The 20891-nt window shown below is 47.5% G+C and overlaps 1 protein-coding gene across 1 annotated transcript in view; it reads left to right on the top strand.

Annotated features, from left to right (window-relative positions):
- HYDIN (HYDIN axonemal central pair apparatus protein) overlaps positions 1-20891 on the top strand; it is a 312592-nt gene that overhangs the window by 280039 nt on the left and 11662 nt on the right. The window contains exons 69-81 of the mRNA XM_058674096.1: positions 224-431; positions 1881-2093; positions 2549-2687; positions 4410-4575; positions 7110-7257; positions 7920-8127; positions 8631-8852; positions 10110-10279; positions 12310-12508; positions 14061-14219; positions 16527-16804; positions 18003-18222; positions 20571-20783. Coding sequence (XP_058530079.1) covers positions 224-431; positions 1881-2093; positions 2549-2687; positions 4410-4575; positions 7110-7257; positions 7920-8127; positions 8631-8852; positions 10110-10279; positions 12310-12508; positions 14061-14219; positions 16527-16804; positions 18003-18222; positions 20571-20783 — 2543 coding nt within the window. The remainder of the gene's footprint in view (positions 1-223; positions 432-1880; positions 2094-2548; positions 2688-4409; positions 4576-7109; positions 7258-7919; positions 8128-8630; positions 8853-10109; positions 10280-12309; positions 12509-14060; positions 14220-16526; positions 16805-18002; positions 18223-20570; positions 20784-20891) is intronic.

Here is a 20891-nt window from a genome sequence, read left to right as displayed (position 1 = left end):
GAGACTTTATAGAATTGCTAGAAGTGTTTTTGTTGGGTGTCCCATGGGATATATGAGCCAGTGCCTACTTCCTGCCCAGAGCCCAGGGTTAAATACACCTGCTAGAAGAGATGAAGCTGCAAAGCCCACAGAAGGTCCCCAAGGACTGGTGCATGACTCCCTGCCTTCCACCTGCTTTCCCACCATAAGTCCCAAATGTGACCCTCTTGCCATCTGCCCCCAGGTTCTGTGCAGAAAGACCAGCTTAGTCAAATCACACTGCACACGAGCAGCACTCAAGACAGCAGCGTGGACAACTGGATGGAAGGTTCTCTGTCACCCTTCTCTGTGGAGCCCTCCTCAGGCATTGTACCTGTGGGGAAGACTCAGAAACTCAAAGTGAAATTCTCCCCACTGGACCCTGGAGACTTTGAGAGCACCCTTTACTGCCAGTAAGGAAATCTGCACATGGGGCCCTACAGCTTTTCCCCTCTTCCACCACCATTTGTTGCCAACCATAGACTCTGCCAGAGCCCCGGATCATCACTTTTCCCTTTGGAGAGATTAGGCTTGGCCAGCCTTTGGGGAACAAGGAGAGTTTGACCTTTGTCATGCTCATCAACCCCTCCACATGCTTCCTCCACATCGGCCTTGCTTCTCATCTCCCACCACATGTGGGAGTCCACTGAGCCACAGGACAGTTGACAGCTAAATAGGTTATAAGCCTTAGGGGCACATGACCTTGGGCCAACGTTCTAGTACCTTCCTGAGAACTCAGTTTCCTTCTGTATAATATGCAAATAGCTACACTCATGGAATTATTGGGAAGATTAAATAACTTAATTCAAACAGAGAGTTTAGAACAGTGCCTAGCATACAGTAAGCTCTGTAAACATTTAGGTGTGTGATAGAGGGGACTGTTGCACTTGGTATATGGCAGCTGAGGAACCCCTACCCAGACCCAATGAGAGAAGATCTCATCCAGTGACATCTGATCACGAAGTCCCTGGTGTGGAATCCACTCCCGAGACAGCTCCCAGGGGGAACAGATACCTTGCAGAGGAATTCTGGAGAATGATAGAGACCTGCATGAACTGTCAGAGCCCCCTCAGGTCCCTCCTGGCCACCACAGAGACCCTGCCACACCTGTGCTACCCCACCTTGGTCCTAGGAGTCTGCTCATATCCAGTAACCTTCCCAAGGAGTCAGGATATGTTTTTGATGAATGCCAGGTCACTTTTTACATCCCACAGAAAGCCCATAAGAGGGCCCATGGTGTCACTCGTTGTACAGAGATTTTCTCCTTCCTGAAGGAGTCATATTCAGCTCCATAGAAGGAACTCAAATTCAAATGTTTCATGTACAATCTATTCATGTATGCATCCATTAGACCACAAATTCACAGGTACCACTATGTACCATGTATTATTGATCAAGGCATTGAGGTGATATTGCTCAGACCCAGCCTCTCCTCCTATTCTGGTGGATTCATTTCCAGCCAATCAAAAAAGTGGCAGTTGGAGCAGATGTTTGGTCTAGCAGTTAGAGACCTGCGTCCCATATCAGAGTGCTGGATTTGAGTCCCATCTCCACTCCTGCCTGGCTTCCTGCCTATACAGACCCTGGCAGCAGCAGTAATGACTCAAGCACTCGGATCTCCGCCATCCACATAGGACACATGGAGTGATTTTCTGCCTCCCAGCGTTGGTCCCAACTACACGCAGGCATTTGGAAAGTAAACTAGCAAAAAGGAGCGTGCTGCCCCTCACTCTTTCCCTCTTTTTTCCACCCTCCATCCTTCCCTCTCTCTCTGTCACTCCGATCAATTGCTTTTTTGAAAAGGAAGTGTTTATGAAATAAAGCAGAAGTAAAAAAAGTAATCATAACCATGTCCTTCTCAGGATTCCCAACCTGCCACCTGGAGTGCAGGGTCCAGTCCTAGTAGCAAAAGGGCGGAGCTTCTTGCCTGTTTGCCACTTTGACTTAAAAGACTCCGACTACATCAGCGGTCACCGGCGCAACCCAGAGCTCCGAGGGTCGGGGGCTGCACCCCTGGACCCGAACACTCAAGTGATCGAGTTCAACAGTGTGGGCATAGGAGGGAAGAATCTCCGGTGAGTGGCTTTGGTGTGCGTTGACTGAGTTTACACCTGTCTCTCTTTCTAAAGAGCTCAGAGGAATAGGCTGTGCTTGACACCCTCAGAAGTTTGAATTTTGAGAACTTGTAGATTATTCTGTCTCAGAGATTTTGCAAGATGGAAAGGTATAATCCTTGACCCCAGAGAAGCATCAGAGCAGAGGTACCCATGGCAGTATGGTTACCCCAGAATCTAGAGGATCCTAGCCCAACTTTACAAAGTACTTTGCATCCCCCAGAAGGTAGGTTTCTTTTCTATAGTGACAAAGCACTCAGAGCAGATCTCAGTCCCAGACAGTGGGGGTGGGGGGGGGAGGGAGCAGAGGTGGGGGTGGAGGAGTGGCCTACACCAGCACCAGGCTCCGTGAGAATTCTCTTCATTCTCAATCCTCCTCTTACTTCTTCCTGTTATTTTTTTCTTGCCTTGACCAGGACCTTTACAATCCTGAACCTGACCAATAGCACCTACTCCTTCTTTTGGCTCTCTGAAGAACCTGAAAGTCTCCAGAACCCTCCAGCCTTCACGTGCCTCACAGAGAAGGGCCTCATCCATCCAGAGAAAAAGGCAGAGGTATGTGCAAGTGAGCCTTCAACCCAGGGTTTAGACCATGCCACCTGCCTCTGTATAGCAAGTATGTCACAGACAGCAAGTGAAGTTAGAGACTCAACCAAGGGCTGGTCGTTCAGCATCGATGCCCAGGCAGAAGCACTCAGCAACCCTGAGCTCTCTTGGCCGACTGTGGAAGAGAAAGATCTAAGATTTGCAACTTTTAAAACTTAAGAATATTCAAGGTGCAAGGTATAATCAGATCCTATTCTCCACCCCACCTCATAGGGGCGTTGTGGGGGCCTGAGGTCTCTATGATCCATACAATGGCCTGAAGTGAAGAGTTATCTTTGTCTAAAGGACTGACAACAGTCCTTTACTTCGCCCAAACAGAAAGAGAATAGTAGAGTCATGTCCCGTGGCTTAATCTGAAACATTTACACAGTGATATAAAGTGGGGAGGGGAGTAAAACGTTTAGAAATATGGCTTGGAAGAATGGAAAAGACCTGTGGCTTCCATGTCAGGTAAATTCTTCAGAGGGAACACTGGGCACCACACTGCGTTGACTGATGGCCACCACAGAGACACGTGGACCCAAGGTGGCCAACTCTCCCAAACTTTTCCCGAGAAGCCAAACTGCCAAACGTTTATATGAATCTCCCTATTTTCATGTTGGCAGCTAGTTCACTACTTTTTTTTTTAACACTTCCCAAACTAAATGAAAGGTATTTGCCCATTTCCCACTGTAGTTTGACCTCTGCATGCTGTCAGTACCCAGCCCATCTAGTTCAGCATGACAGAATCCAGGAGATGGGTCCAACACAGACAAGGTCTTCCTTGTTGTGACCCCCACTACAGCCCAGAATTTTATCAGAGATGCTGTCCAGTTCCTAAACAAGAAGTTGCAGAACCCATCATCCAGGATTGTGCTGGTCTTTGGAGATCAAAGGTGTCATGGAATGTAACACATCTCCAGATTTCTGCCTCTGCATTCTCTTGCCCTGACCTGTACCATGCATTTTCAACCTTTCTGGAAAAACCAGTATTCTTCCACTTAGTCCTAATTAATCAATCACAAAGAGACTCACTCCAGTAAGCTCAGAGGAAATTAAAAGGACCTGGGCCAGATTTTTTGTAAGATTGGACTTCGCTTCTCGGTCACTCTGCTTCTCTCTGCCCATCTACTCCATTCTCTTCTTCCTGGCCAATTTCTCATTTATTTCCTTTTTTTCCAGTTGCTTTGCCACTTCACTTTGCAGTTAGGTTATGGATTGCCATGGCCCAACTCCATAATACCCCTCCCCTCCCTGTAAGCTCCACTGCCAACTGGCTTCACCATTTCAGTCCTGATTCCAGATTTGTGAGAAGAAAAACCTCTTTGGCCCTGATCACCATTTTTGTGTTAGGCTGGCAACAAGCATGTGGATTGTCTTTCTTTGGGATCATATCAACTCTTCGATTCTTTCTACTATGGTGTGTCACCAATCTATCCAAAGACATGGCACCAAATATGACAGCATGGCCAGCAAGGGCTAGGGTAGGCTCCCTGGGAAGGACACATGGACAGGTCAAACATGTTGATTTGCCAGGACAGCCCATGAGGTTGTGTCCATACTGAACCTGTAGAAAAGTAACAGTTACTTGGTAATACCAACTCTCATGGCCCTAGTGCTGGCAAGCCTCCGAAGGAGCAAGAAGCTGGCCAATAGAGATGCCTCTCACCATTCTCTTCCGAATTGTCTTAGATTGTTTTCCAGTTCACCCCTTTCTACCTGGACATCACTGAAGCACTGTGGACTTTCTTAATTCCCGAACACAACATCTCCGTCCCCTTCCTGCTGGTAGGCAAAACCACGGATCCCCTCATCTCCCTTGACAAGTCACACCTCAACTTCAGTGCTCTCCTCATCGGTAAGTGGGTTTGCCAGATTTTTACAACTACAGTAAAATGCTTGAGCGAACTAACTTTATAAATAGAAAAAATACTTACTTAACTCATAGTTTGGAAGGTCCAAGTCCAAGATTGGGTGGGATCACATTGGTTTGGCCTCCAAGGAGGACAGCAGATGGCCGTGGCAGAGTGCACACAGAGGATGGACCACATAGCCAAGGAGAAGCAAGAGAGTAAGTGGGCCCAGACTCAGTCTCTTATAACAGTGTTCTTCTGAGAACTTAGAAGATCGCAGGAGACTTACCATCTGAAGGCATGTCCCCCAGTGATCTCAAGGGCTTCCCATCCAGCTGCACTTCCTAAAGTATCCAAAAGCTCTTATCAGAGACACCCTAGGGACCAAACCTTTGACATATGGATCTTTTGGGGTTTTCTAAATCCCAACTCATCTCCAAATCATAGTGGTAATGCCGTCCTGCTAGTTTTGGTTTGGAGGTAGTATGACCTGAGCTTCAGCAGCAGGCTTAGGTAGGGAACTTCCCCTGGTGCTTTCCACATGAATGTCAGTGATATGTCAGCATAGCACATTCCAGAAAGCCATGAAATACTACTTCTGAATCTCATTCCAGTCAGGTGTCTCTTAAACCTACACACTAATAACTGAAGGAAATAAGGGAATTGAATTAAAAATCTTGCTTGGCAGATTCCTTCCTGTCCCCGACTGACCATCAAGTCCTTCATCAACCCCACTCTTTTTGCTTGTGTCCCCACATTATGAGCTGTGTTATATGCTTCCTGATTCACAATGTTCAGGGTTCCTGGCAATAATTTCTGACTTTAATTGAATTTACCAAAATTTACTGAAACCTGGTACAGCAGGACTGGAAACACACTGGACTGGCCTCACGTTGTTTGTGTTCTGGTATTAGGAGGTGGAGTCAGAGGAGAACACAGCAGGGTGGCAGAGATGAGACAGGCAGTAGGCATTGGGAAGGTAACATTTGAATAGAGACCCAAAGGATATAAAAGAAGTGATTGTCAGGTGCCCTGGTAGCCCTATGCATTGTTCTCAGAGATGGGGGAGTAGGGCAGAGGGGAGTGTAAAATGCGACTAAAATCAAATTATTTTAATATCATTTCTTAAGGTTTTTAAGTTATAGAATGATATACTCTTTTACTTATAAATAGAATTTAGAATAAATAAATCTGGGTGGTGTCATATGAAAACCAGAAAGCTTGGCATCTCCCCATCTGCCTCATCCTTCCCTCCCCATCCAAGGAGATCAGTGTCAGCTGCATGTGTGTGTTGCATGTGTATTGTTTTCATATTTTTCACACTGATACACATAGGGATGAGAGAACTACAACATTTTATTAAAGTTTGAAACTCATAAGCAAAATGGTATAAGAACAATAGCAGTAAGACCAACAATTTAGTCTAGGAATGCAAAGATGTGCATTTTTATATAGTCATGATGTCATGATATCAACAAAGAATCCTGTGATCATATTAACACATACTGAAAAGGCCCTGCACAGAGAGGCAGCAAAAGACAGCTCAAGTATTTGAGCTACTGTTTTCCTAGTGGGAGACCCAGATCCTGTTTCTGACTCCTGGCTTCTGTCTGACCCAACCCTGACGGTTGTGAGCGTTTGGGGAGTGAGCCAGTGGTTGGCAAGATCTGTAGCTCTCTGTCACATTGCCTTTCAAATAAATGAAAATAAATAAGCTTTAAAAAAGAAAAGTACAAACCTATCTGAAAAGCACTTTTAAATGTTGCTAAAATGCCCTCAAATAAAAGCTGAACAATTGTCAGCTCTACCAAAATTAGATACAAATTTCATCAACTTCCAATTAGAACCCTAACTAAGGTTGCCAAATAAAATATAGGATGAACAATTAGTTTTTTAATTGGAGAAAATTGAATAATTTTCAGCATAATTATGTCCAATGCAATATTTGAACATCCCTATGTTTACTAAAAAATCATTGGCTGAATCTCGCAACTCTGATCCCAAAGGGATAAAGACGGGGAGAGATTTGCACTAAGTGTTTCCAAAACTTAGGTGGGAGAACAGATGTTGTACAATAGCCAAGGGTAAAACAAAGTTAAGAGTAAATGTGTTAGTCAGAGCTCTGTTCAGGAATGTCTAAGTCAAAAGAATTTACTGCAGGGACTATTTACAGAAAAATAAACAATCAAAGGGTAAACCAGAGAGTGAAGCCCTATCAACAAATTCAGGAGTATGTTCCGATTCCGAAGTCTAAATGAGCAAGGGGAAAAAAAAACCAGCATCACCAGGATCCCAGGAAAGCTGTGACCAGGGTGCAGCGGGCACCAACAGGACAGGCACCTGATGAGGTCAAGTTCTAGAGAGAAGACAAGGAATCCCCTCTGTGGGAGGAAGGTTGGTTGTAGATCAGAAGGAAGGCAGCGAGATAGAGAAGGCGCCAAAGGCAGAGAAACGAAGCAGGGCAGGGAGAAGAAGGCGGGTGCCCGAGAGGTGCCCGTGCCCGGGAGGCCTGCCCTGAGGCCTGCGGCTTCCTGCACAGGCCGAGAGGCTCGGGAGACGGTGCAGATCATCAACAAGGAGGAACAGGGCTTCAGCTTCGCCATCCAGGACGACTCGCGCTACTCCGAAGGTTTCAGCAACAGCCTGGTGGTCTGCCCCATGGAAGGCTGGATCCCACCGCTGTCCAGGTAAAGAAGGGCAAAGGACTCAGGACACAGCCTCCCTAGGGAACAGGGCAGAAGGAAATCCCAACCCTGTCCCGTTAGCCTGTCAGAGTGGAAAATTCTAACTCCTTGCTCTCAGTATTTGCTCTTGGGTTTGTCATGCATCCACAGATGATGCCTAGCCAGCCTGGCATGTCTTACAAGTTCATTATAATTTGGAGTGCCTCTTGGCACCTTCTCTTCATCATGTGCCTACCCCTCCAGTAGGCTCCCTTTTCCCCAGAAGGTTTTTTTTTTTAAAGATTTATTCATTTTATTACAGCCAGATATACACAGAGGAGGAGAGACAGAGAGGAAGATCCTCCGTACAATGATTCACTCCCCAAGTGAGCCGCAAAGGGCCGATGCATGCCGATCTGAAGCCAGGAACCTGGAACCTCCTCCGGGTCTCCCACGCGGGTGCAGTGTCCGAATGCATTGGGCCGTCCTCAACTGCTTTCCCAGGCCACAAGCAGGGAGCTGGATGGGCAGTGGAGCTGCCGGGATTAGAACCGGCGCCCATATGGGATCCCGGGGCTTTCAAGGCGAGAACTTTTAGCCACTAGGCCACGCCGCCGGGCCCTCCCCAGCAGGTTTTAACATGTGTTCATCTAGTCTGCTAATCTGCTGCCTTGTTTCCCAACCAGGTTCCCAATTGATATTTTCTTCACACCAAAGCAGGAAGGAGATGTGAACTTTAATTTGATCTGCAATGTGAAAAAGAAAGTCCACCCTCTAACACTGAATGTCAAGGCTGAGGGCTACACCATGAATGCAGAGGTCAAATGCAAGGACAGGGCTGGGACCATCACCCTCTTGACTCCCAACCAGACCAATGTTATCAACTTCTATGAGGTAAAGTGTAAGAGGGTCTCTCTCTCTCTCTCTTTCTCCCTCCCTCTCTCTCTCCCTCTCTCCCTCTCTCACCTATCCCCCTACAGTGACTGGCGAAGGCAGTACAAGTGACTATGAACTGTGTCTTTATGTTTCAAATGTCTGGGAGACCAGCAGAACAGAAACACACCAGGCATAGCTCAGCCCCAGAATGCATATCCCTATGATGTGAATTCATTTTTTTTACTAGATATTTGGAGGAAGTGACGAAAGGGTAAAAATGTTTGTGTAAGTATGACACATACCGGAAAGAATGTTGGACTACAGTAAGGGAGGTCTAAGAATTAGACTGCCATCTAACTTGTGAGGAGACCCCCACACTCAGGAGCTCTTAAAGGAACTGGCTACAGTAAAGTGGTGACACCTTGCTCATCAACATCCACTTATTTCCCAAAAGACTGTTTTCCTCAGGGAAGGGGTAGCAGTTGGCATTCACTATTCTGTTCTCTGTCACACACACACAGGTGGAGTTAAATGAATGTGTCCAGTGCGAATTCAGTTTCATCAACACTGGCAAGTTCAACTTTAGCTTCCAGGCAGAGCTCTCTGGCTCCAAGGCCCTGCTGCAGTACTTGGAATTCTCCCCCATCGATGGCACCGTGGATGTCGCGCAGACTGTCCCTGCCACCCTGTCCTTCCAGCCTTTTAAGGACTGTGTCTTAAAGGGCCTAGAACTCAAAATCAAGGTGAGACCATGTACAGTCTAAACACTGCACACAACCTGCTGCCCGTGCAGGCTGGTTCTGCTCCTGTCTCCCCTCCTGTCTGGAAGCTGCTGCTGGTGGTTGTGTTAGTAACAGCCCTCATCTCCAGCACAGCGGCCTCGATGGTTGAGCTGCCTGGTGAATAAGTGTTGACTAAAAGGTGGCTGACCATCCCTGCACTGGTCATACCACTCAGCAATTAAAACAAAGAGGACTAGATGGGACAAGCAAGTATATACACACTTCCCAAAAGAGGTTATTGAGCTCAATAAATAAATACAGGAATGATGAAGTCAGCGAGAATAGCAGATTAAAAACATCAGAAACATTTCTCTCCAGTAGCAACAAAAACACTGACAAAAAAATTCATCAAAATCAACTTTTACAGAGTTCCGGAAACTGACCCCAGGTTTGCAACAATGTTAGGAGCACCAGTTCACCCTAATCCTAACCCTGTTCAAGAAACATGGCTGACTGTCCGTAAGGACACAGCTCTGAGGTAGTTTCACTTGCCCCATTCCCGTCTTTTCTTTCCCCCTGCCCTGAAGTAGCCTTGGAAACCACTGCAACAGAAGTAGAAGGGGGCGGAGCAGGCCGGGGCCTCCCCACAAAGCCCAACTCTGAAACCATTGTCATTACGTGCCCTGTCTGGCAGCGCATGGGAGCCGCACCGCAAGGGCTGCTTGCCTCTGTTTGATCTGACTCCACACTTTCTTGCTCGACATAAGCAGCCTTTTCCCATGAGGCGTTTGTCAGAAACAGTCAGTGACAGGTGTTTCATAGAGCAGCCGAGGTGGGACAAGCATGAAGTTGACACAGTAACTTGAAAAAGAAAAGGTTATCTGTGGTGAACTGTGACCCAAAAATATTACAGTGGAAAACTCCAGAAAGAAGTAATTCAGACATTTTCAGTTACATGCCATTCAGAGTCTCATGAGGAAATATTTCCCATTGAAAACTGTCTTTTCCAGAACTTTACTTTTTTTTTTAAAGCATAAAGAAATATCAGATGCCTTAAAGGTCTTTCTGTTCTAATTGGTAGAAGTGTTGACAGTAAGATCTGTAAGTGCTTTTCAGGAAATGATGCACAAAATATATTCAAAACTATGACCAAGGAAATTTTTTTTTTTAAGTGTTACTGGTGTTATTGATTTTAGTGAGTTCTCTTGCTTCACCTAAGGAATTGAGTGCCCGCTGTTCCCACCACTCACCGTGCCCCCATCCCGTCCTCCCTCACAGATCAGCCATGGCCCTGTGTTCCTGTGCAGCATTGCAGGCTGCGCCGTGAGCCCAGCTGTCCATTTCTCCTTCACCAGCTACAACTTTGGGACCTGCTTCATCTACCAAGCCGGGATGCCTCCCTACAAACAAACTCTGGTCATCACCAACAAGGAAGAGACCTCAATGAGGTAAGCAGGCTTCCAGAACATGCAGATGGAAGATGGAGTACCTCCAAGACAAAAAAAAAGAAGAAGAAAGGTGGGGGGTTATGGGGAAAAGCGAAACACGTGTGGTCTTGAGCCCTGGGCCCCTATTCTAGTCTCTGATACTGACACCTGGATAACCACACACTGCTGCTCCACTTAGACTCCTCTTCTCCGAGGCAGCAGGCAGTGCCGGGCGGTGTAACAGAGGGTTGCATGGCTTCCGTCTATCTCCCTCATGTTACAAATGCAGAAATTGAGTTTTGAGGAGATAACAAGTGAATTTCTCCCCGACCCTATGCAGATCTGTACTAAGCTCAAGTGTTTTGATTCAGGCCCAGGCTGCTCTGTCTCATCCCTGTAGGTAACATTCCAGTCCATTCCCAACCGGGCCCAGGCAGCTGTGTTTATTCAAAGCTTGCTCTGCCTATAGTGTAGAGAACTTTATACCATAATGATACTGTCATGTATCTACACTTCTCAGTAGCTAGATAGAGCTATCACACTCAAAAATGTGTCCCACTCTAAGAAACTGAGTGTTTGAATTTAGTTCATTTGACTTTGAACAGTGTCAAGAGGCTACCATTTTGGGTAACTCAGGTCTAAGTTCACATTGTAGGTCTTTTCTCCATGTGTGGTTTTGGGCAAATTTTTAAGACTCTCTTTGCCTCTGTTCTCTTGCCTAAATGAGTGATCATGAAAGTACCTCCCATGTAGGGATTGTTAGGAGGATCAAATTGATTCTAGAAACAGTGTTTAGAATAGTACCTGGAACATAGCCAAACCAGTTATTGTTAGCTACTGCTAGTGCAGCTGTTACTATTGTAGTTGTTGTTATCCTAAGTGGTAATTCTGAGAGTGTCACATGATTTTAAATACTGATTAAAAAATCAGAGGCAGGCATTTGGCCCAGCAGTTAAGGTGTCAGTTAGGACACACATGCCCTGTTGGAGTACTTGGATCCAACACCCAGCTCCAATCGCTATTTCAGTTTCTTTCTAAGGCACCTCCTGGGAGCTGGTGGATGATGTTGTCTCCAGTGATTCTATTCCTCCCACTCACATGGGTGGCCTGGATTGGCTTCCTGGATCCCAGTTTATCCTGGCCCAGCCCCACTCATTGTAGGCATTTAAAAATTAATCTGTAGATGTGACATTCTCTGATTTCTCTCTCTGATCTCTCTCTGATCTCTCTCTCTCTCATAAGTAAAATTTCTTTTAAAATCTGTTTATACTTTTTTTTTCATGTAATTTGATGTCCTCTCAGCCCTACTTTAAAGTGTTGAGTCTATTCCTTGGCCTAACCAGACTCCTTTGCTACACTCCCGGAAAGGAGATGTGAAAATGTTGCTATGAAGAGGCCTAAGGGTCTTACTACTTGACAGAGAAGTGAGACAGACATGATCTTGCAGGATCCTTTCTGGTCAAGCAACTAGTTGTAGTAGTAGTGCTAATGGTGGTGATAGTAACTGCTCGCCTCTGTGGAATGTCTCCTCTGTGCCCTGCTGCATGGCTGCTTTGCTCACTCCCTCTCACAACTGTGGGCAGCCATCACACTCCCCAGAGGAGAGACCCACATGGGCTGGGTGACTTCTCCAAGGTCGTGGCAAGCTAGCAGATGGAGCCTGGCCCCTCTCTCCTGTCTTACTCTAGAACACATCCTGCTCTTCTCCACAGCACTTAGCCAGTCAATTGCTTCTGGAAGCACCTCTGATGAAGAGGTACAAAACCATGAGCTGGTTTATCAAGAAACAGAACACTTGGGGTCTCAGGACTCAATTTTGCCCCACTCTTAGGACATGATTTGAGGGAAAGAATGCAGTTGTGCCTATGAGGGGATGGCTGGATCTTTTGCTGAGCCCCACCCTCCCCATACCATCACCAATTAAATGACTGCTTTAAGTCAAGCCCAGAGGACAGGAAGGGCAGCAGTACCCAGCCCAGAGAGACGGGAACAGAGCCAGTCCTGGGTCAGCCTTGTCCAGTCTTACACACCTTGCCCTTGATTTTCTGCAGCATAGACTGTTTATACACCAATACGACCCACCTCGAGGTGAACTTCCACGTGGACGTGGTCAAGCCAGGAAAGACACTTGAGATTCCAATCATCTTTTATCCCAGAGAATGCATCAACTACCGGGAACTCATCCCCTTTGAAATTAATGGACTCTCACAACAAACAGTTGAAATCAAAGGGAAAGGCACCGAACTGAAGGTAAGAAGCAGATGGGGAAAACTTGGGGTTGGGACCCTCCTTGCCCTTTCTAGCCTCTTTTGCCCACAGTTACCCACAGACCACTCTGCGCCCCCAGGCTCGGTGAACAGACCCATACCATGATGATGCCCTCCCATAACAAATGGGAGAAGTGTCAGATCCAAGCGAATCACCTCTCTTGTTCAGCACCTCACTTCCGTGTGCCAAAGTACACACAGAATCACAGGTGCCAGAGCAGCACTCTCCCCAGAGAAGGTGGACAGTCAGGTCCGACAATTCCAGCACATCCTTGTCCTATCACATTAGGGTAGGGCACGTTTGTTTATAGGCTTAATAGGCAACCTTTACTGAGGCAAGAGACACAGACGTAAGTTTCAGAGGTCTTCCCTTAATGCTTGTATTGATTAGCAGTCTGGCCAACCACAAAGCCCAGAGTCACATTTGACCAAGTGGAAAGGAAAAGATCCTTTCCAGCTGCCCACCTTTGTTCCTAGGTCCTCTCATGTTTCAGGGAGGTTTTTATCTGGCCTGGGCCGACCGCTTCCCTGGCTCAGAGCATTGCCACAGATTGACTCCTTGTCCTGGGGTGCTCCCCACCCTGCCTCAAACTGACAAGCCCTGCCTCTCTTCTGCCCTCCATGAGAACCTGCCGTCTTCAGGAAGGCTTCCCTGAACCCCCAGTCTAGCTTCAGCCTTACCCTAAGTTTCACCTTTACACCACCCAGACCCATTATGGGATTTGGTTTGGTTTTTTTTTTTTTTTTTAATTTGACAAGCAGAGACAGAAAGTTGACATTTGCTGGTTAATTCCCCAAATGCCCACAACAACTGTTGCTGGCCCATGCCAGAGCCAGAGGCTAGAAACCTAACCCAGGTCTCCCATGTGGATGGCCAGAACCCAGGTAATGGAGCCATCACTGCTGCCTGCCAGAGTGTGCGTGGGCAGGAGGCTGATGGCAGGAGCCCAGGCTGGGGTCCCACTCAGGCACTCCAGGGTGAGGTATTGGCACTTCAACTGCTAGACTAAATGCCTTTTCCCTCAACCCAGTTTGCATTGTTAATGGTTCTGCAGGCACTTCATTTTCATTGTGAATGAAAACCCATCTAATGTGAAGAAATCAGATGCTGAGAGAGAGAAAACCACCACTGCCTAACCATCGAGGGGGGGGGCTATCATAATATTTCAGTTTGTTACTAACACTTTAAAAAAATATTTATTTTCATTTGAAAGGCACAGTTAACAGAGAGAAATGGAGACGTAGAGAGAGATCTTCCATCCACTGGTTCACTCCCTAAATGGACACAATGGCCAGAGCTGGGCCAATCTGAAGCTAGTAGTCAGGAGCTTCTTACTCGTCTCTGGCCTTAGGCCATCTTCTACTGCTTTCCCAGGCCATCAGCAGGGAGCTGGATCAGAAGTGGAGCATCCAGAACTCAAAAGGTGCCCACATGGGATACCAGCACCACAGGCAGAGGATTAGCTCGCTATGCCATGGCACTGGACCCAATTAAACCTTCTCTCTCTCTCCGCCCCCTCTCTCTCATTCCTCAGATTTCAGTCCTTGATCCAGCCAATAGGATTGTGAAACTGGGAGCTGTCCTGCCAGGACAGACTGTGAAGAAAACCGTTTCCATCATGAACAACAGCCTCACTCAAGTCACGTTCAGCCAGTCAGTCCTATTCTCCATTCCAGAGCTCCAGGAACCCAAGGTTGGTGCTTTGGAAAGGGACCAACCCTGTTTCAGCTCACCCAAGGAGATACTGTAAACAACACAGTAACATCCATGTAGCTCACCATACATATGCATCCATGACCGTCTGCTTGCAGGGAATCCTTGAATGTGAGTCCATTAGGTCAAAGGAGAACCATGTTCCTGTACACATCATCCATCTGTCCCCTGAACAGCTGTCCCACATCACACTCCCACATTCGCTGCTATGTCTGTGTCCTCAAGGTCCCTGGACAGAGAAACTCAGCTGCCCATCAGGCCATCCTTGGTACTTGGGTACCCTTTGAAGATGGACCCGATGTGTTATGTCCCAAGGGTGGGAACAAACTGTCAGATGGAAGATGTTTTTCTTTGTGTTACTGCCTTTCCAATAAAAATAAATCTGAAAGAAAGGGAGGGAGGGAAAGAGGAGAGAGAGAGACAGAGAGAGAGGAAGGAAGGAAGGGAAAGAGGGAGGGAAGGAGGGAGGGGAAGGAAGAGAAAAGAAGTAAAAAGAAGGAGAGAGAAAATAAAAGGGGAGAAGAAAGAGAAGTAGAAGAGAAAGGAAATGGGAAGTGACGGGAAGCAAAGAAAAGGGAAGGGAGAAAGAAAAGACATTCCAGAGGCAGGAAATGAATCCAGAGCAGGGATCACAGTGCAGAGAGGACCGAGTGGGCTGTCCCAGGCTGACCATCTGGGGAGTGTAGGATGCAGGGAAATCAGCTCAGAGAGGCCACCCAGAGCAGAGAACCATCCCCCCCTGCATCTCACTCCGGGCCCTCTGCTGCTGCCCTCACCATCCAGTCAGAAGGCTACGTTGCTTCCCTTTCCTTAACATTAATCCAGATCGAAGTCCCAGGCTCCCAAGTGCCAGGCCCCATGGTGGCTTGGCCCCACCAGCTGAGTGGCCCAAGCTGGCATCACTGCTGGAGACCCGCTCCCGACACCTCACAGCATCCTTTTCTGCCACACTTCCAGAGCCCCTTATCTCACGCCCTGCTGCTCATGGATGACTTCCAGAACCCAGTGCCACAGGGAGCGGAAGGACAGAAAGGGAGGTGGCTTCCTCAAAGCCTCTCTGGGTTTGGGCTTCAGTTGGACTAGGAGGGTAGAGAAAGCCAGATGAATGTGCGCCGTGGTTCTTGGACTTGAAGATACAGGGGTCACCTGGGGAACTTCCAAAACCACAGGTCCAGAGTTCTCCCACAGAGACTGGGATTATTCAGCGGACCTGGGCCAGATCCAGGAATCTGTTTTTTAACAATCACACAGATAAATCTGTGCAGTGGTGTATCAGGCTAATCATCACCTGTGACACTGGCAGCCCATGTGGGCACCAGTTTTAGTCTTGGCTGCTCTACTTTTGATGTGGCTCCCTACTTATATCTTGGGAAAGTGAAGGATGGCTCAATGCCTTGGAACCCTACACCCCTGTGGGAGACGCAAAAGAAGCTCCTGGATTCCAGCTTCAGATTGACTGAGCTCTGGCCATTGTGCCCATTTGAGGAGTGAACCAGTGAATAGAAAACTTTATCTTGGGCTTGGCACAGTAGCCTAGTAGCTAAAGTCCTTGCCTTGCATACACCAGGATCCTATATGGGCACCAGTTCATGTTCTAGCTACTCTACTTCCCATCCAGCTCCCTGCTTGTGGCCTGGGAAAGCAGTAGAGGATGGTCCAAAGCCTTGGGACCCTGCACCCACATGGGAGACTGGGAAGAGGCTTCTGGTTCCTGGCTTCAGGTCAGCTAAGCTCTGGCTACTGCAGCCACTTGGGGAGTAGAGCAGCAGATGGAGGATCTCTCTGTCTCTCCTTCTGTCTGTATATCTGCCTTTCCAATAAAAATAAATGAATCTCTTCTAAAAGAAAGAAAAGAAAATTTTCTCTCTCTCTGTTTCTTTATCTCTGTCTCTCAGCAACTCTGACCTTCAAGTAAAATAACTTTAAAAAAAATTTAATCACACAGAAATCTGACATAGGCAACTCCAGGCAGAAACTCCAGAATTCTGGGTCTTTCCAGTTCCCTGCTATGGTTTCACTTATTTGGGAGGAAGGGGGAGAATCAAAGACCCACAGAAAGTTAGCAAGGAAGGGACTTACTTAGTGCTTCTCAACTGCCCACTGGGTGTCCTGGATGATGCGTCTTCATGCAGCCCAGTTGCTGGAAGATTAAGGTAGCCACACACAGATCACACAGCTGTTGGGTGAGTAGGAGATGAGATCTAACCCCTGTATGCATTCAGCTCCTGCAGCTAGACCTCGCCAAGCCGAGGCTCTAAGAGCCACCCTGTCTCTTTGTTTTGTTCAGGTCATCACCTTGGTACCCTTCCAGAACATCACCCTGAGGCCCAAAGAGGTCTGCAAGCTGGAAGTCACCTTTGCCCCAAAGAAGCGCGTGCCCCCTTTCTCCGAGGAGGTGTTCATGGAGTGCATGGGGCTCCTGCGCCCCCTCTTTCTGCTCAGCGGCTGCTGCCAGGCCCTGGAGATCTCCCTGGACCAGGAGCATCTTCCCTTTGGACCGGTTGTATACCAGACGCAAGCCACACGCCGCATCCTCATGTTGAACACGGGTGACGTGGGTGCCAGGTAGGGGAGTCATGGCTTTCTAGCCCAAGGCTGAGACCAAGACCTCAGTCCCTGGGTGGTTCCTGGGCTGTGTGCTTGTTTTTACAAGTGTAGTCACTTAAGAAGTGGCTTCTCTCCTCTCACTTCTCCATTCTCTCCTTCCCTCATGATGCCCTAGAAATGGCCTCACCAGGGCAATTGCTGCTACAATCACTAAGATCATAAACGCTAGCTCAGTGCCTTTGTTTTAGGCCCTATACACGACTCACCTCAGTGGATCCTAGCAGCAACTCTGCCAAACTAAGACTGCCAGAGACCCACTGGACAGATGAGGTTAAGGTACAAAGAGATTAAGTCACTTTTGCAAAACTACACACACAGCAGCCATGTGCAGGTGTGGCATGGAGTGGTCCTGATTTGGACAGCCGTTCAGTTATCCTGGGACTATCTAAGATAGGTGCTGAGTCGTCATCTCACAGACAAAACTGAGGCCCAAAAAAGTTAGATAACTTGGCCAAAAGCACACAACCTGGAAGTGAAGGATGAGCTTAGGACCCAGGTGTGTGTCTGCAGACACCCATTGTCACAGATATCTCCTCCTGGTTACCCAGTCATAGGCTGACACAACCATCCATGTAGGCTGGGCATTGCACACACCAGGGACACCTGTCATCCTGAGGGGTGGGATGCTATGGCCCTGGTAACCAGAGGTGCCGTTCTGCAGTTGTCATCCACTGCCTCCTGCCTGGACCAAGTGTCCACCCACAGAGAAATGACCCCACAGGACCAGTGGGTCCTGATGCCACCAGGAACAGGCATAGCTCTCTCATGGAGAGATTGTCACCACCCAGAATCAGAACTGAGGGCCTCCTGGGCCCGGCCCCACCAGCTTGCTCCTGTATAGCCTTGGGAATACACGTGTGTGTGTCTTGTCTTTGTTTCCTGGTGCGCCCCTGGTGGGTAACAAGATAAGGCGTGGCCACTCACCACCCTGCCTCAACTCTGAGAAGAATCCAAAGCACCTCACCCAGAGAGTGACTTTGACTCATGTTCAACGCCTGCCTGTGCTAGCTGACCACCTCCTCCCGGGTCTCAGGCAGCATCCAAGGGCACAGCCTCTCAGTTGACAGCCCAGCCAGTCTTTTTACTCTCCGTAACAGGATGACACACTCAGAACATTAGTAAGCTGCTTTTCTTATCTTCCTTTGTCTTGGAAAAGGTTTAAATGGGACACCAAAAACTTTGAGCCTCACTTCTCCATCAGCCCAGAAGAAGGCTATATCACCGCGGGCTCAGATGTGTCTTTCGAAGTGACCTACCATCCTACCGAGCTGGGGAAGGAGAGCCTCTACAAAAACTTGCTATGCTTCATCCAGGGCGGCACCCCTCTGAGTCTCACCCTGTCCGGCCTCTGTGTAGGACCACCTGCAGTCAAGGAGGTGAGAAGGCGCTCCCCAGAGGGCACCAGTGGCAGTAGGAGCCAGACCAGGAACCTCAGCCCTAAGAACAGGCATCTAGCGGTCAGACCTGTTCCCACCCAGTAGAGGTTCTTGGAACAGGCTGGAATGTTCTCTCTTCTCTGTTCATTTGGTTCACTCCTATTGGTTCTTCAGAAATCAACTCAGTTATTAATTTCTCAACTGAGCCTGCATTGATGTCCGTTCTAGGTAACATTCCAATACCAAGATTTGTGAAGTAAAGGGTTAACTAGCCCCATTGCTGTTAACTCACTTGTATTACCTGGCAATACTGCTTAGCAGTAACAAATGACACCAAGTCTCTATAATGATGGTTCAAGAATGCCATGTGAATGAAATCAGTCCAACCCCAGACATATATGAAAAAGCACAAACACACATGCTTTCTGTTTTCTCGAGTAAACCTTCTGCCTGGAGGTGGATGGCAGAGTCCTACGATGAGTGTGTGCCTGCCTTTTCAAGATGCAGTCAGGCTGTTTTCTGAAGTGTTTGAATCATTTTTCCATTTTCATAGCAATGATTGACATATTCCCACTTGCTCCACATCCTTGCCAACACATTCAGTTCTAGAAAGTCTTGAGTGATGGCTGCCTAGGGTTGTTCACATTCAGCACCCTTCTGATGATGTCAAATGCTGAGCATCATCCAGGTCCTTTCTGCGCCATGTTCTTTACTCAAGGTTTTGTTATCAATCTGCTATTGTTCATTTAGTTCTTTGTTCTATATTGCTCCATCTGTCCTGTGTACATGCTTTACATTTAGCTCTTGTTCATTTTTGCACCCAGTATATGTAAGAATCCACCTTTTTTGTATACATATGGTTATCCAACTTTTCCAGAACCTTATGGTAAAAAGAGAACTCTTTATCATGTGAGTTACTTTTGTCCTTTTGTCCAAAATGAATTGATCTTGTCCAGTGACCTATCTTACTGTCTTTACAAAAACACCACACTGCCTTTGTGGCTAAACCCAAGCTGGCTGTCCCCTTCCCTCTCACTTGGCCTGTGACAAGCACTGGACATGAACCAGTCTCTCCTGCCCCCACACTTGCCTCCAGGACCCGCACACTCCCCTGGGTTCTGCCTCCCTCGCTGACCACCCCACTCACCTCTTCACAGTCTCCCTTCACATGGAAACGCATCCATCAGTCCTTAGAGTTCTTCTTCCTAAATGCAACCTACTTCTTCCTTATCGTACCTGGGATTTAAAAAAAAAAAAAAAAAAACTTCACTGTACTGACAACTGAACTTTTCTATTGAACTCTGACTTTGTAAACTCCACTTTCTACTTGACTAACAGGCAGCTCTCCTGATCTCTTCCCCAAACTTCTTTCTCCCACATTCAACCCTTTCTCAGTGGCATCTCCATCTTTCTGGCGCTGTGGCTGGAAGTCTGGATTTCGTTCTGGAGTCTTCTACTTGGCATCTGTGACTCCATGCATCAGAAAAGCCAGCTGGCTGAATGAAGGGTTGTATTCTGAAGACAGTACAGCTGGAATATAACCACTTCCCACTGTTCTGGTGCTACTAGTGTCACCCAGATCACCATGATACCCCCCCCCAACCTTTTCTGGTGTGTCTTCTAATTGACCTCTATCTTCTGCTACCTGTAAGCATCCAGAGAGATTCTAGATCAAGTCAGATCACTTCTCAAACCTTTCTGTGTCATCCTATTTAATTAGAAAGAAAAAGAAGTCTTTACCATGACTCTGAAATCCCTGTGCACTCTTGGTTCCTGCTACTTTAGTCCCACCCCCCCCCCATCATGCTCACCACCCTGCTCACCTGGTGCCTTGTCCAAAGGCAGGACCTCTGCCTTCTCCACCTTCTCTGTTGGGGATTCTTTTCACCCGAGTCTCCACTGATGCCATCCTTGTTGATCTTTAATTAAGCACATATTCTCCAAGAGGCCTTCTTCTATCACACTATTTGAAATTCTGAGCCCACTACTCATCTGGAATTCGCTATGCCCTTGGTCTGCTTCAGTGCACTCTATATCCTTTATTCCTACGCTCCAGATTCTGTGTTTAACTTATTCAGTTGTTTTTTGTTTATCTTGTCTCCGCTAAAGTACCCTTTCTTTGAGGGTAATACTTTCAGTTATTTTTGTTCATTGCTGACTCTCCATCACCAATGAACAATGCTTAGAATGTAGAAGGAACCCAATAAATATTTGTTGAATAAATGAAAGGAAAAGTAAATGATCAATTGAAACTCTTGATGGGAAGCCTTCCCGGCCATGCGTGCTAGACTTCTGACTCAGACTGCCCAGGAAGTGCCACAGAAGATGAGGTGCCCATTTTCTTCCAGGTGGTGAACTTCACCTGCCAGGTACGCTCCAAGCACACCCAAACCATCCTGCTGTCAAACCGCACCAACCAGACTTGGAATCTGCACCCCATCTTTGAGGGGGAGCACTGGGAAGGGCCTGAATTCATCACGCTGGAGGCCCATCAACAAAACAAGCCCTATGAGATCACCTACCGGCCCCGCAACATGAACTTGGAGAACCGCAAGCACCAGGTAGGCTGACACCCCACTCCCCATCAATTGGATGAAGTGAGTATGGGAGAGATGTTGGAGAAGAGTTTGGGAGCTCAGAACTGAGAGTATATTAGAACGGGGTGGGAG

Source organism: Ochotona princeps, chromosome 16, assembly GCF_030435755.1.
Source record: "Ochotona princeps isolate mOchPri1 chromosome 16, mOchPri1.hap1, whole genome shotgun sequence".
NCBI lineage: Eukaryota > Metazoa > Chordata > Mammalia > Lagomorpha > Ochotonidae > Ochotona > Ochotona princeps.
The sequence above is the reverse complement of the archived record's forward strand: the minus strand, read 5'-3'. Positions and strand labels throughout refer to the sequence as shown.